Source organism: Myotis nattereri (assembly GCF_964212035.1).
Source record: "Myotis nattereri genome assembly, chromosome: 2".
Lineage (NCBI taxonomy): Eukaryota > Metazoa > Chordata > Mammalia > Chiroptera > Vespertilionidae > Myotis > Myotis nattereri.
The window spans coordinates 88,168,800-88,186,278 of NC_138076.1; the positions used below are offsets into that span (position 1 = coordinate 88,168,800).

General features: G+C 37.1%; 1 protein-coding gene across 1 annotated transcript in view; it reads left to right on the forward strand.

Annotated features, from left to right (window-relative positions):
- The window catches only part of FNDC3A (fibronectin type III domain containing 3A), a 219,592-nt gene that overhangs the window by 126,111 nt on the left and 76,002 nt on the right, over positions 1-17,479 (forward strand). Inside the window, exon 4 of the mRNA XM_081082785.1 lies at positions 10,297-10,373. Coding sequence (XP_080938911.1) covers positions 10,297-10,373 — 77 coding nt within the window. The remainder of the gene's footprint in view (positions 1-10,296; positions 10,374-17,479) is intronic.

Below are 17,479 nucleotides of genomic sequence, written 5' to 3' on the forward strand. Positions count from 1 at the left end.
TATCACCCAAGATATAGTGCTAGTGATTGTGTTGACAAGTCTACCTGAAAATTAGTAGTTCAGATATGTGTTAAAATGTTACCAGGAATTCCATACAATTGGTATAACATGTCATGGTATTAATTTAAGAGAGCCCTCTGCAAAATAGTTGCTAGTGTTTTTGAAAAAGAAAAAAAAAAACAGGTTCATACTAAGTTTTCTAAAATTGTCATTTTATTAGGTAAGAAGGGAAAATGGAAACTATGCAGCCAACATGGTTCCTCAGTAGAGGCCTTCTTAGCTCTTGAGGAGGTTCAGGCAGTCTCAGGGAGTGTCGGAGATGGGTATGTGGAGAAGCTGTGTTTTGTGGCTCTGGGAAAGGGGCCATTTTTCTCCCCTGTGCGCCTGACTAATAAACACACCACCCTTACAGGAGGTCCACTAGCCCCACCCTCCTGACTCCCTGTATCCCCACCCTGCCAATCTTACACCCTGCAGAGGAGTCTGCTGGCTGTAGTCAGGCTGCGCCCAATGTGCAGACATGCAGACTCAGGAGTTGGTTGAACAGCTGGCAGGCAGAGGCAGATCTGTCTTGTGACTTTTGTTGACCTGCCCCTGGGCTTGGCATGGGTGGCAGCTGGCCTTGGTACACAGCTTGGGCCCTCCCATGTACAACCAGGTTTAGAAGAGGCAACCACAAACTGTGGATCTCTTTGTAACTCCAAAAAGGTAGCCCAGGGGTGGTCACAGGCAGCATATAACATTGACCTCCTTTCAGGAGGCCCCAGAATCAGCACTGTCCTGTGGAAACCTTCAGACCACATCTGAGCATGACCCAACTAGCTCTGCAAGTGGCACACCCAAAGGGAGATCTCAGCGGGCACCAGATCATGCTGGGGCAAATTTCACTTCATTGGGTCAGCTCCCACAGTACACCTTGTGCACTGTGGTCAAGGTCAATTCTCAAAGTCAGCCAGGCTGAGAGTCAACCCCACCCACTGACAGGCCAAAAGCAATCAAGACTCAACTACAACAGAAGGCTCACAGAACCGACACACTTTACATCTGGAGCAGCTCCAAGAATCATCAGACTGTGTCATTGAAACTCACAAGATACCTACTACATTAGGCAACCATACCAAGACTGGAGACAGCAGATCTACTTAATATACAGAAACAAGTACAGAGAGGCAGCTAAAATGGGGATACAAAAACATGCCCCAAATGAAAGAATAAGAGCAATCTGGAGAAAAAGAACTAAATAAAATAAAGGCTAGAGTTCAAAACAGTGTACAGAGATTATGAAATGTTAAAAGGATTTCTTTAAGAAGAAAGAAAAAGAAGGCCAACATAATTATAAAGAATACAGTGGCAATAAATATGTACCTATCAGTAATCACTTTAAGTGTAAATGGATTAAATGCTCCAATCAAAAAACTCAGGGTAGCTGAATGGATATGAAAACAAGACCCATGTATATGTATGCTTTCTACAAGAAACCCACATCAAAACAAAAGACACAAAGATTGAAAGTAAAGGAATGGAAAATTATATTTTATGTAAATTGAGACAAAAAAACTGGGGTACCAATACTTAAATCTAACAAAGTAGATATTAAAACAAAAACTATAATAAGAGAAAAAGAAGGACATTACATAATGATAAAGGGATTAATCCAGCAAAGGATATAAGCCTTGTAAACATTTATGCACACAACATAAAAGCCTCTTCTCTAACCACAATGGTATAAAACTAGTAACCAATTTCAAGAAAATAATTTTGAAAAACACAAACACATTGAGGCTAAATAATGTGTTACTAAACATGAATGGGTTAACAATGAGATAAAGGAAGAAATCAAAAGTTACCTTGAGACAAATGAAAACTCAAAATCTCTGGGACACAGCAAAAGCAATCCTGAAAGGGAAATTCATAGTATTATAGGCCTACCTCAAGAAACAAGAAAAAGCTCAATCTAATTTTACACTTAAAGGAACTAGAAAAAGACCAACGAAGTCCAAAGTGAATAGAAGAATGGAAATAATGATCAGTATGGGAATAAATGGAATAGTCTAAAAAAAAATCAAAAGATCAAAGAAACCAGGAGCTGGTTCTTTGAAAAGATAAACAAGAAAAAAAGAGAGGGCCCCAAATAAATAAAATCAGAAATGAAAGAAGAAAAGTAACAACTGACACCACAGAAATACAAAGGGATTATAAGAAAATACTATGAACAACTATGTGCCAACAGATTGGACAATCTGGATAAATTTCTAAATACATACAAACTTTCAAAATTGAGTCAAGAAGAAACAAAATCTGAACAAAATCTGAATTTTACAGGATATTCAAAGAAGAACTAACATCTACCCTTCTCAAACTATTAAAGAAATTCAAGAAAATGTAAAATATCCTCATCATTGTATAATGCATTCCTGTAATTGTAATACTCTCAGTGTGTCCTCTCACTATGTTTTATATGGAAATTTTTGACTTATGCACTTGCTTGAATTAACAAGTTCTTTAGGAAATGTAAAATACATCTATTTTATACTTTCCCCATTATAACAAAGATCCTTGAAAGTATGGATCATGTCACTAATTCTCAGCATTAGAACTTTGTGGCAATTGCAACAATAGTAAAGGTTTAGAACTGAGTCTCCTTAGAATGGTCCTAAAGACAGGTAAAAATACTGAATGAGACCAAAATGACCAATAAAGCAAAGACCGAGTGGAGAAGAAAGTGGAGGTAATAACAAGTGTAAATGTGGAGAGATAGCTTTGACCTAGTGAAGGAACAATAATTCTGAAAATAACATTGAAAGGGTTCAATTTTATGCTGACATATGTGGATGAGGTCAGTTTGGGGAAGGTCTTTAAAGAGTAGTGAGGCCCTGACTGGTTTGGCTCAGTGGATAGAGTGTCAGCCTGCGGACTCAAGGGTCCCGGTTTGATTCCAGCAAAGGGCATGTACCTTGGTTGCGGGCACATACCCAGTAGGGAGTGTAAAGGAGGCAACTGATCGATGTTTCTCTCTCATCGATGTTTCTAACTCTCTGTCCCTCTCCCTTCCTCTCTTTAAAAAAAAAAAAAATCAATAAAATATGTATTTTTTTAAAAAAGAGTAGTGAGGATCTCTGATAATCTCTCTAGAAAACAGGATGGTTTAATCATTGATAAATTCCTGAAAGAATTCCTGAGCAATACTGACAGCTGAGTTGAAGTTGTAGATAACTAAATTTATAAGCATGACAGTCTGAGTGCTATTTTTTAAATATATTTTTATTGACTTCAGAGAGGAAGGGAGCAGGAGAGAAAGATAAAAACATCAATGATGGAGAGAATCATTGATTGGTTGCCTCCTACACGCCCTCTGCTGGGGATCAAGCCCACAACCCAGGCATGTGCGCCTGATGGTAATCGAACCCAAGACTCTTCAGTCCACAGGCTGACACCCTATCCATTGAGCCAATCCAGCTAGGGCCTGAGTGTTATTTGATTTCTATAGTTCAGGTCTAAGAGAAGGAGAGGTGATTATCTGATTGATTGGATTTGGGGATTTTTCAGGGGAGAGGATGGGAAAGAAAGTAAGTCTGTGAAGGCAGTGTTGAATCAGAAGAAAGGGGAGATCATTATGAGAAAAAAAACACATGTAGAAGAGAACTGGAGAGATGAAAGATAGATATGGTAACCAGAAACTAAAACATTAAACTTTTTAAAAATGTATCTTTCTTGTTGAAAGTATTACAGATGTCCTTTTTTCCCACATTGACCCCTTTCACCCTGCTTCCACCTCTCCCTGGCCTTCACTGCACTATTGTCTGTGTCCATGGGTTTTGCATATAAGTTCCCCAGTTAATCACTCTCTATCTACCCACCCCTGCTTTCCTTCTGAGATTTGTCAGTCTGTTCCATACTTCTATGTTTCTGGATCTCTTTTGTTCATCAGTTTATTTTGTTCATGAAACTTTAAAGTTTCATGGGAGTGGAATTCTAAGTGAAAGTTTCATGATGTGTCCTTGAACATGGGTTACTAAAAACAGAATGGAAGAGAAGAATTCAAGAAAGTTTGAGGCTAGATTTTTGAGAACTGTGAAATAGTGTCAAAGTTCTCAGTGAGGACTGAGCATGACAGCAGTTAAATGGGGTAGAAAGTTACATACTCATATGGTATAACCTCAAGGAAAAAGAAACTTTAGCATGAAATGGGAACAACAGTGGTAATGGGGAAGCAGCCTTGGGGTATCTGGAGACTGCCTCAGGAGAGAAAGGGAGGTCTCTGCTCCCAGGGGCTGCTAGAAAAACTGTCCTAGGGGAGAGCCAGGTTTCATTTAAGGGAAGTACATGAACAGCTGTTCTGTGAAAAGGTTGAGAACATAAGGGAATTTATAACGGGGGAAATGGTTCTACTGAGCACCATTGAAAAGGTAACCAGTGGGTAGAAGGGGGCAAAAGGGAGAAATGGGGACATATATCATACTGTCAACAATAAAAATTAATTTTTTTAAAAAAGAAAGAAATGGAAACACAGCTGTGTGAGAACACAGCCAAAATGACGAAGTGGGCTTGCAGGGGCTTGCTTTTTGTTTAGGGACTGAAGATCAGAGGCATGGTTGGAATTACTGAGGCTGAGTCCAATATTTCAGGCCATTCTTGCCTTTTAGTAGGAACTCAGAAGTTAACAATTACCCTTCCCCATGTGTGAGAATGGTCTTTATGGTCTTATCTTCTCTGGAATGTTTAGCATGTATTTATTGACGTCAAGTTATTCCTTGTCAGTTCTTGTTCACTTATTTTGGAGACTGGCCTTTTGAACATGGTTAACTGTTTAATATAGCCTTAGATACTGGATTTTCTTCATTGTGTGCCCTTAGCATATTACTTAACTTCATTTAGTTTCTTTGCCTGATGCCTACTTTAATTCTTGTGAGGATTGCGTGGGTTAACACACGTAAAACACTCCTGATGATGCCTGGTATATATTCTGCACTATATAACTTTATTTTTTTTTGGGGGGGGGGGGCGGGTGGCAGGGAATAGTGATCATACTTTTATGTATATTAACTATCATTTATTGAGCAGTGCCAACCATATTTAGTACTTTAAATTTATCAAATATGATTCTCACAATGCTATGAGGTTATTTTAACCTTTTTGCAGAAGGAAGCAGATTCAAAGAATAAATTGCCTCGCTAATAAATATGGAAGCTGTTATTAAAACTTATCTTTTTATACCAAAATTCATTTTCTTTCCATTCTGCAACTTGTTACAAATCATAATAATTACCATTACCTGTATATTTGTGTTAGCTATTAATACATTTCCTTAACTAACATATCACCATAAAGTGATGAAAAGGCCTCCAGAAGTTTTTACAATCTTCACCCCTCTCTTGTAATCTTTGGTCTCCTTCCTGTTCTCCAACTGTGCCTGGGTAAAGTACTCTAAGCCTACTAAACCCGAACCCATGATCTATCTTTTCAGATTTCTCAGATATGAGTAAAAATGCCATCCACCAAATATCCGTATTAATATCCAGGGTAAATCTTAAATTTTAAAAGAGAGAGAAAGAAAAGAAAAAGAAAACCAAAATAAAAGTAGTAGCTGTTATTATTAGCTTCAGGGGTAAATACCAGCCTGAAACATAAATCTCCCCTTTGGGGAATACATTGATCAAGCTTATGTTCTTAGTCAATTCTTTATGGGCATTTTTAAGGGCTGAGTATGGAATGTGGATCAAGTTACACAAAGAAATTCTACAGTGAATCCTCTAAATTAATGTTATACATATCCTAAACTTTCTAAAGGAAAAGTGCAGGCTGGATAATAAAATTTGAATTAGAAGATTTTGCCTGAGATATTACTGGAGGAGCACGTAAACAAAGAGAATCGTTTTACATCAAATATTTTTGTATTTGTATTTTAATGAGCGTTTGAGTTGGCTCATAAGGGAATTTGAAAGAAGGTCAAATTAAAGGCAGCGACAGGAGAAATCATTTAATCATTTACTATATCCGAAACGCTGCCTTCAGGAACGGTTGCTTTTCCTTCTTCCTTTTCCGCGGTTAACTGCAGGTCACGTGATAGCGTCACGTGACTCGGTCAAAGGCTCTTTCCTCAGCTTTGGGGGAAAAAAAGCGAACCGTTCTCCAATTAAAACTGTTAACGTGTACTACGCTGTTTCCTTGTTGGATTTTCTTGTTCCCTGCTGCTACTGTAAAAACAAAATGAGTGGTAAGATTTGCTGACTGTTTTTGAACCTTCTGTTTTTATTTTAAAGCATAGGAAGTGCTGTATTAAGCTAAAGTGTGCTTGCGTGTGTGTGTGTGTGCGTGTGTGTGTGTGTGTGTGTGTGTGTGTTTCAGTAGCTGCCAAGCCTATCGCTATAAAAATATTTTAAATTGTTGCCACGCAGTTATAAAAGGTCAGAGTTGGGCTGATTTTATATTTCACAGAATATTTCTTTCCAGCGTTTTTATCTTTTTCGTTTTTACAACTGAAATCTGAACATTGGCATCAGAATATTTGGAAGCCATTGTGAAAGCTTGCTTATAAAGAGAATGTGTAGCACATCAGCAGCTCGTTTCATTTTAAGAATTTAAATTCAGAAATATTTGTACATTAGTTTAAAAGAACTTAAATGTGAACGTATGCCAATAAAGAAAATAGAATTTTACTTGTACTAGATGATATATCACCTTTAATAAGTTATTGATGGCACTTCTAAGAAATTGAGGTGAGGGGGCTCTCAGATTTCTTAAGATGATTGGTGAATAAAAATGTTTCTTCTTCTGCAAGATTTTGGAATAAGAAATATGCCCTTAAAAATAATAGCTCTATGACTTTGGGCAGATTTTGCTCAAATCATGTAGATTATTCAGAAGATGCTGGGTGTATCTACAGTTATTCAAATATAGCTACTCATATGCAGATGTGCATTTAATGGTACAATCTGTAACACATTTACCTGCTTCATTGGAATAAAATTCCCCTCACTGCTTTTAATTAGGGTTTGTAGTTAATCTTTTAATACTTCCCTAAATTAAAAAGTATCATTGTATTAAGGAGGTAATCAATCATTTGCATCAAGAATGTAAGGTTTTAGGACTTTGCTACTATAGTCAGGAATAGCAACAGAAATGTAAATATTGTAGTTCAAAACATCAGTACTTGTATTTACTATATTTACACAATGGTAGTTTTATGTAAAGTTCAGTGTTCAGTGTTACTTCACACCAGTATTTTAGGTATAAATATAGTACCCCTGAATTGCCTCTTTAAAAGCTAATCATGCACCATTTCCTCCTCAGGATAAGGAAATTTACTTGCTAGCGTGAAATGATTACTTCCTAGGGAAGTTAATCATTATTCCAGGACTGCAACTAGTAATATATTTACAACTGGTTTATTTTGGGTTGGGTTTGTTTTATTCTGTTTTCAGTAACACACTTAAATATATTAAAGGCTAAAGTAGAATTTCATACTACTAAATTATAAACTATTTGACAGCTTTCAAAGTATAATATTGTTTGAATTATAACCACATATTAATGTTTTTAGTAAAAGAAGGGCAACCCAAAGTAGTTATGTAGTTTTACAGGTTTAAATTTAATCAGCAGTAACATTTTTACCCTAATGGCTAAAAAGAAAAAAATAGCAACACTATACTGATGACTTGATACAAGGATTAAATTTGGCAACATGTGAAAAGAATCACAGTCCATGGCATGTATAGTAGAAACTCAATAAATGTTAAATTCCTTTATTAAGATGACAAGATTTTCAAGGAATTCTCTTTCTGGTTCCCAGTTAAAGTTCACATATGATTAATAATATCTGTCTAAGCCAGCCGTGGCCAAACTACGGCCCGCGGGCCGGATCCGGCCCATTTGAAATGAATACAACTAAAAAAAAAAAAAAAAAGACCATACCCTTTTATGTAATGATGTTTACTTTGAATTTATATTAGTTCACACAAACACTCCATCCATGCTTTTGTTCCGGCCCTCGAGTCAAAAAGTTTGCCCACCCCTGGACTCTAAGCCAACTCTCAAGATTCAGAAGTAAACCAGCATTAGTTTAAAACTGTTCTCATTTTTTCTTGAGTCCAGCATATAGAAGTTAAAAGGTGAGTTTTAGTTGAAGCCTTTCTTGCCCAGAGTTATAAAGCACCTCACAAATTTTATTTAGTAAATTAATAAGTAATGTCTTAAATTTCAGAAAAATTTGTTTTTCCTTTCTAAAGATAATGAGGCCTTAACCTTTCTTAGAAGCATCAGCACATGCTTAAGTCTCAAATTACATTAGTTACCAGTAATGCATAATATTTTATTTTAATGTTTCCTGAATATGTAATTGAACTATATCCTTAGAAATGAAACTGCCTGATTTTGTATCCTAATTTTACCACTTAGGTAAGCTTAACCTCTCTGCCTTAATTTCCACATCAGGAAAATGAAAGTAATAATATTTTCCTAATAGAATAAGTATAAAGAGAAAAAAAAAATACATAAAAGGCCTGTCACACAGTAAGTTAGTATTAGCTATATATAATTAGATATTGTAAGATAATATTCTGAACAGCTTCATGTATTTAGTGGGCTAGTTTTGAATGGGAAGAGTATTTTATTGAAAAGTTATTTTTATAATCATCTATTACATAGCATAATTTGGTAGTCTGCCCTCCACACATACATACACATGCACTCCATACTTCTTCTTAACTACTTGAGTGTTTTCCCTACTCCCCCTTCCCTACCCCTTCTCTTCCCTTTCTCCTGTTCCTTTTCTTTACTCTCCCCTTCTCTCCTTTCCTTCCAGCCCCTCTGTATTCTCTTCCTGTCTTCTCCCTTACCCTCCCTATTCTTCTGTTGCTTCTCCTCCTTTGCCCCTCCCTTCCTCTCTCCCTTCTTGCCTTTATCTTGTTCCCTACCTTCCCTTCTCTCCTCTCTCCCCTTTTTTCTTTCCACTGTTTAGTATTTCCTTTCCTGGATCCCCCTTTTTCCTACATTCTTCTTTGTTTCTTTCCCTATCTCTCACCTCCCTTTTCCTACTCCCACTACCACTTTGTTGATGATCATTACCCCTTCTCCTTCCTTAGAAAGAGGAACGGTGCTATCTATAGAATTGCTGGCAACCTCCATGCTCTTTATTTTGTTTTTCTGACGTATGTGTAATGTTACCAGTGAAATTTGTTTCTTTTCTGCCCTATAATTAAGTTTTTCCTCTTTTATAACTAAGATCCATTATATGTACTACAGGTTGAAATTCTACATATAAAAGGAACTCTTTCCCCATTACGTTCTTCATCAGACTCTTGGGTACCTCTCTTTCCTTAGAAATGAGTAAGGCTCTTTGAGAAAGTTTCATTTCAAGTTATTAAAACCATTGGGTGACGGGACAATGCAGTCTAAAGTTACCAGGAAAAGGGGATCTGAAGGTGAGATTTTCTTTTTAAGTTAAATAAAGCAAGTAACATTTTAGTTCCTAGAAAGAATAAAACACACCTTCCAAAGTGTCTGTTTTATTTCAGAAAGGTTAAGAGAGAAGGTAAACAAGATATATTTATAAAAGTTGGTTGGAAAAGGTAACACTGTAAAAATGAAAGGAAACGTAGAATAAAACAAGCTGAATTTTTTTTCTTTTTAAAGAACTTCTCAGTGTAAGAAACAAAAACCTTTTTTCTGTGACTAAAAATACATGTGGTGTTTTTATTTGTTCTCAGGCCCCCACAGACATGACTTACGCATTACACAAGAGGCTTATTTAACCCTAACAAAGCAAGTTCCAAATTCCCAACTATTCTTCCTTTTATTGTTTTTTTCCTCTTGAGTTTTTCTTGATTTTTCCTATTGCTTTTCAAAATTTTGCCTTTTTATCTTTCATTTGTTTTATATGCAAAGTTTGGTTTTATTTTCCTGGAAGTCAGTGTTTCTACATTTGCACAATAATAAGAGTCACCTGGGATATTTGTAAAGTAAATATACTGACTCAAGACTCCATTTACTATAAGCATACTAAATAAAAATCTTTAGGAGAGCCTGGAAATCTGTATTTTTAAGTTTCTCTGGTAACTATTATGATCACCAGGCAAGTTTGAGAAACACAGCTGCAGTTAAAGCAGTCAGTGCACTTTATAAGATAAAGTTTCATATATTATAACTTTTGAATCATCTGAGTTTCTTTTTATAGTTATATAGTCCCTATTAGTTTGAGTGTTTAGTTTAAATGAAGTATTCAGGTGTAATTCAAATTGTTTTCAGCTTTAGCTTGCTAAGTAATCCTGGATTAATACATTATTTCTGTGGCCCATTCAGGTCCTGCTCAGGTTCCAATGATGTCTCCAAATGGTTCTGTGCCTCCTATTTACGTGCCTCCTGGTTATGCCCCACAGGTATGTTTTTATGTTATTTTTCTTTTAATACCTATATAATAGAGAACATAATGTTACTTTAATTTCCCAATACAGTGTATCTTTGGTAAATCTGTTTCAAGTACTGTAGTACATTGGTGTATTTGGAAAGGAGAAAACAATTAAATTGGTAGCACTCATCATTTAGTTTTTCTTTGGGTGTTGAATTATAATAGAGAATAAATTCTAGAGTTTTGTTCTCTGAATATGTGACTGTTGTAAGTACTATAAAGGTTAAAAGGTACCTACACTAACATTTTTAAAATTATTTGCTTAGAAGTAACCCAAGATATGCTTCCAACCTTATTCACACAATGACTCACAGATACCCGGCACATTGTAGTAAATCGAAGGGAACTGAGACCTGTAAACCTGCAACTCTAAGGACTAAGAGGATCAGTATTATCACACACCTGTAAGGTCTCCCTGCACACCAGTTGGGAACTTCTGACTTAAAGAATAAAGTATAACTAACTTACTTACACAGTTTACACAGGCAAACTTAATTAAACTATAATATACTGCAGATGTTCAGTATATTCTGCTACTAAGATTCTGCATAATTTGTACTCATTCCTAAAATTCTTTTGGAGTACAAAGTTTTTTTTCCTAGCAATGAATTTATACTTGAAATTTTCTTCAGGCCCTCTCTTATTTCCTTCCTAATTATGCCAGAATATTGTGAGGTTCTATATCTTTAGGCCAAGAGCCACTAAAATAATCTTCCCATATTACTTTGAACTTTTCACTTCTTATCATAAAGAGCCTTTAGTTGGCTTGTTCACTCAAGGAAGTCTAGATTTCTTGACATATAAAGCCTTCACAGTTCTGTCCTACCCTTCTCTTGATAGGTCTAATCACATATCTAATCATTTTTGCAGCCAAACATGATTACTCACATACTCACATGATGTTTTCCTTTCTCCATGGTTTTGTTAATGCTGTTACTACACCATCTAATATTATGATGTACATATATTTTTTTTCTCTTATGGGATTTTAAGTTCCTTGAGGCTAAGAGATGCCTTTTAATTATTTTTGTTCTGTGGTAACTAGAATATAGTAGTGTCTTATAAATATTTGTCAAATAAGTGAATGAGCTTTAGCAGTTATCTTACTAGAAGGATTATGTGAGGCTAGTGGGCTACTATTATCAATCTTAATTTAAGATTATCTCTAGGAAGTGTATCATTTTCCATTACACAGGGTAATCCAAAGACAAAAATCTAGTCTTATAAGTATTGAAATAATATAAGTACCCACTATGCAAGAATGGATTCTAGCATTTTGGCATCACTGTGAAAATGCAATTTCTGATTTTAGAAAATACTTATTAGTTCTAGCACAGCTAAGCACTTGATAATTATCCAAATCTTGACATATAAGCAAACATAATTATATAGCAAATTTAGAAGCTATGAACTGAACTAAATGTTAAGACACACAGGTGACTATAATAAAGTATAGGTTGTATATGGCTTAATAGGAGCTACATAGCACACATGCTAAACCTATAAATAGCTATCTGTAGTCTCCTTTCAGACTTTTGCACTGATCTCTCCTCATGGCATCAGGTTTAATCACCTTCATCCCTTGCCTATGTGTTGTTGTTGACTCAAGGAAGGTCAAATAATGTTTTTGCTGTATCATCATGTGATTTTGCTGTATCATCACGTTTTTGCTGTATCATCAATGGGATTCAGCAAATATATATATCCTAAAAAGTTTGGTCAGAAAAACAAGGACTGCAAAAATGGCTGGCCAGTGTGGTTCAGTGGTTGAGCATCGGCCCATGAACCAGGAGGTCACGGTTTGATTCCCCTTCAAGCACATGTCCGGGTTATGGGCTTGATCCCCAGTAGGGGGTGTGCCGGAAGCAACCAAACAGTGATTCTCTCTCATCATTGATATTTCTCTCTCTCCCTCCCCCTTCCTTTCTGAAATCAATAGAAACATCTATACCAATAAAAGGGTAATATGCAAATTGGTCAGGACACCTTCACAGTAATGACCGAACAGCAGGCTGTGTGGGGCAACAAGACTGGCAGGGGGTTGGTGAGGGACGACCAAATGACTGAACAGCAGGCTGCATGAGGCAACCAGGCTGGCAGGGGTGGCCATGAGGGGCTGCCAGGCCGGCGGGTGGGGGGGGGGGCAGTTGGGGGCGACCAGGCCAGCAGGGGAGGCCAATTGGGGGCAACCAGGCCGGCGGGGGGGGACAGTGAGGGGCGACCAGGCTGGCAGAGGGGGGCAGTAAGGGGCACCCAGGCCAGCAGAGGGGGGCAGTTGGCGGTGACCAGGCCGACAGGGGGGGGGCAATTGGAGGTGACCAGGCTGGCAGTGGGGGCAATTAGGGGCGATCAGGCCGGCAGGCAGAGGCGGTTAGGGGTGATCAGGCTGGCAGTGGGGGCAGTTAGGGGCCATCAGGCAGGCAGGCAGGTGAGCAGTTAGGAACAGCAGTCCCAGATTGTGAGAGGGATGTCCAGCTGCCAGTTTAGGCCCGATCGGACATCTCCTGAGGAGTACCAAATTGGAGAGGGTGCAGGCTGGGCTGAGGCCCCCCTCCCCCATATACAAATTTCATGCACCAGGCCTCTAGTATAAAATAAAAATCCAGTGTTGGGACTTTTTAGCTCTATCACTGAGGAAATAATGTGGCATACATACACCTAAGAGTATATTAAGTATATTAAAGAAGAAAAACGAAAAGTCCCAAAGATAAATCAATCTTAATTTAAGATCAAAATTTAATCAAAGTACTTAATAGAAGAAACTTATGAAGAAATCATGATTTACCTAGGATATAACAACCTTCAAATTTGTGATATTTGTCCTAATGGCATGTCCCTATTAAGTTGAGATCCACTTTAAAAATAAACTCATTAACTCTTGCATATATTTTAACTTCATTAACATGAGACAGTCAGGATGTCATACATTGGGTAGCTTTGGGAGTAAATGGTTTTATATTTCTCATTTGCAGAATTTGCACAGCCCAGACCTGCTATTAAAATTGCCAGTTGTGTTAGACAGCCTTTATATTCTTATTCAGGAGTTCTACAATATTGTTTATTTTATAATCTTTGCACCTTACTCCTATGATACTGTAGCATTCTACTTAATAATGGGAATCGTGACTTAGTTTTTTAGTAATACACATAATTTTTATTATCAAATCAGAAAAATGGATTACCATTTTTAAAAAAATTATTATTTAAAAAAATTTTGTTTACCATAACACTACTGTTCAATATAATAGGGAGACCTAAAGCTAAATGATATGCATAAAGCAAAATGAAATTGTTCACCAGCAACTTAAATAAAAAGGAATATTAATTTTGCAAATAAGGCAATTAAAATATATTTTGTGATAAATAACAAATATAGTTGTACATTTTAAACTACTTTCCTAATCATTGTTATGTAGAAAAACTTGGGAAATATATAAAAAGGTAGAGAAAAAATTACATTGAATATTGTAATCCAGAAATACTTTCTGTAAACACTTAGTATATTTTTCTTTAGCCCTTTTTCTAATTGCAAACATAATTTTAGACATGACCTCAATGAGCTTTATTATTGTAGTTCAACACATAAGAAAGGAAAGTTTGTGAGAGTGTGACATACTGCATAGAGGCAGAAATGTGTGCCAACTGAATGAACTAAGATATTAAATGGGGAAACAAAAACTGTAAAACTCAAACACTAAGCAGTTAATGACAGAAAGCAAAAGGTAACAGGAGTCAAAGGAGCTTAACTTACCGGCAAATAATACTAACTTATAGGCACTAAAAGCATAACTTTTTATTCCAACACTTGGTATTTTAGGGATGAATATAGACAACCTGAATGGGACTCCTGAAAGGTAACATCCAAAGTTCTCTCCTGCCTTTCTTGTAATGGCTCCCTGTTTTTTATGGACTGTAGATAGTTATGGTATGAAAGGGTACTCAACAGGGAGGGGTAGATCTCATAATTCAGGGAGAGGGCAAATCAGGTGAAGTTTCAGATTATGATTTTGAGCTGCACTTGACCTTTATGTCAGCATGCATCAGTGGAGGTCAGTAAATTTTCCAAAGGTTCTCCAAACCAGTCTGCCAGTCTGAGCTCAGTCTTCTCTGTCTCTCCTGTAGAAAACAGCCAAAAAAGATGGGTAGGATAAGAAATTGGAAGATAGGGGGATATAGAGGTTTAAATAGGATGACGAGTTATAGTTAGAGCCAGAGAGAAAAAGTATGTTATGTGTGTGTGTGTGTGTAGATATGTAAAATAAAGATCTGTTGGATGAATGGTCAGAAGTACCTATATTGTTGAATAGCTTGAAGTAGGAATAGTTTGGGTTCAGGGTAAGGCCATAGAGTAGAAGGGAAGCAAAATTTTTGAGAATTGAAGAAATCACAGAACCCTGTTAGCTTGGTGTTCCCTTTTTTTTTTTTTTTTTTTTTTTTTTTTACATTTTTATTGATTTCAGAGAGGAAGGGAGAGGAAAAGAGATAGAAACATCAATGATAAGATAGAATCATTTATTGGCTGCCTCCTGCATGCCCCCCACAACCCAGGCATGTGCCCTTTACTGGAATCGAACCTGGGACCCTTCATTCCGTAGGCCCAACGTTCTATCCACTGAGCCAAACCAGCTAAGGCTTGGTGTTCTTATAAAGGGGGGGGGGGGGGGTTGGGGAATGTAGCATTCTAGTAAAACTAATAGAAGACATTTGGGTTTTTTTCATTATCATTCACTCAACAAAAAAATTTTTGAGCAAGTGCTGAGTGCACTACACCAGGAAAAAATGATAAATAAATTTGTCATGGACTGTATAGTATGGTGAAGAAGACACATACACAGTATAAAATATCAGTAAACACAAACACCTTTCTCTGCAGCCCCTCTCAGTTATGTCTATGTTCAAGGAAAGAAAACAGGGCTTTTCCTAATTAGAAATTAGGTGGCATATGTGGTTACTGTGATATCCCCATTTGATTTATATTTCATTGTCTTTGTTTTAATTTTTATTTACATAAATTAATTTGGATCATATTTTTCCTTTTTACTTGTTGATTTTATTTTAATCATCAGTGTACCCTGTTGATATAAAATTAATTGTCTACATGGTTGGCCATTTCTCAGCAGCTAGAGAACTTAGCAGATAGTTTTGAGGTCTCCATACTCATTTAGTCCTCATCTTGCCCCTTTTTTTCCCTCAACATCTTAACTTTTTGTTATTTTTAATTGTGGTAAAATACATATAACAAAAAATTTACCATAAACATTTTAAATGTATAGTTCAGTGGCATTAAGTACATTCACACTGTTGTACTATCACTAACATCTTTTCATCTTGCAAAACTGAAACTATATCTATTAAACAATAACTCCTGCCCTGGCTGGTGTTTCTCAATGGTTAGAGTGTCGGCCCATGCACCAAAGGGTCGCAGTTTTGAATCCCAGTCAAGGGCACCTACCTGGGTTGCAGATTTGATCCCTGGGCCCAACTGATGTCTCTATCCCATTGATGTTTCTATTTCAATCTCTTCAGCCCACCCCCTTCTTTCTACACTCTCTTTAAAAAAGGGGGGTGGGGGGGAATATCCTTGGGTGAGGATTAACAACAAATAATAATAATAACTCCCCATTTTCCCTTCCCCCCAGCTTGTCTTTGTACTTTAAATGTTCTTTCTCAGCAGAAAAAGTGGTTTTAATTTCATAAGCAGTTTAGCCATTTTCTTTTTCACCAGTGAGAACTCATCTGTGTTGTGAAATTTCGAAAAACAAAACAAAAAGCTAGAAGACCAAGTATTTGTGGATGCTATACCCATAAAGTGGGTAAGAACAGTGAAGCCAAATTGCCTGAGTTCAAATACTATGTAACCTTAGCAAGTTATTTAACATTTCTGTGCCTGTTAACCCATCTAAAAAATAGAGATGATAATAGTACCCCTTAGTAGCATTGTTATGAGGGTTAAATAGTTAATACATGTCCCTTGAAGAACTTAGAGTTAAGTTATAGAGTAAGACATATGCATCTGGAAAATTAACGAATACTACAGTGTTATACCTAACAAGTGATACAAAACAAATGCAATAGAAATGATAGGAGAGAGACATCAGTTAGATTGTGCTGCCCAGGAAAGGGTTCATGGGGAGCAATCTAAAGAAACCATCCACAGTTTCCTAGCCCCACATCTCTATGAGCATCTAGAATTACGTGCTCTACCTTGTCATCTCGTGCCACACACTCTTAGGCTCAATGCCCCTACTGGGGTCCTGGATCTGTGCCCTTTTGCCTGTTCAAGGGCATTACTCTAGCACTGTGGTCGGCAAACTCATTAGTCAGCAGAGCCAAATATCAACAGTATAATGATTGAAATTTCTTTTGAGAGCCAAATTTTTTAAACTTAAACTATATAGGTAGGTACATTGTTATTAACCTAATTAGGGTACTCCTAAGCTGGTCTTTGCTAAAAACGTCCTCAATCTGATTGAGGTACGTTTGCTGAGGTTGACCCTGCGCTGCGTATCCTGTGGCCCGCCTGTGCAGTGTCTCCTGTCGCCCCACCGACCAACACCCCCCACTTCTTCTAATTCCACTTCAAAATAGACTCACCCAGGCTGAAAACCAACTTCTGTGCATGGGCCACGAAGTTTCAATCGCACTGTAGGTGCGCGCCCGCATGTGGTATTTTGTGGAAAAGCCACACTCAAGGGGCCAAAGAGCCACATGTGGCTCTCAAGCCGCAGTTTGCCCTACTACTGCTCTAGCATTTTTAGCAGTTTTCTTTTCTCTTTTCTACATCATCAATTTCTTCCATTCTGATGGATCATTTTTATTAGTATGAAGTTTCTTGATTGCACTACTATCAGTCACCAGCCAAGTTCCATATTTTCCTCTGCAGAAAAACTTTCCAAAATTGTGCTTTTAGTTCTTTAATTCTCCTCCCCATTTTCTCTCTTAAACCCACACCAGTCAGGCTTTGCCCCTATGAGTACACCAAAACTGCTCTCTCATCAAGGTCACAATGACTTCCACATTGCTAAATCCAATGATCAGTTCTTAGTCTTCATCTTAACCTGTCAGCAGCATTTGACA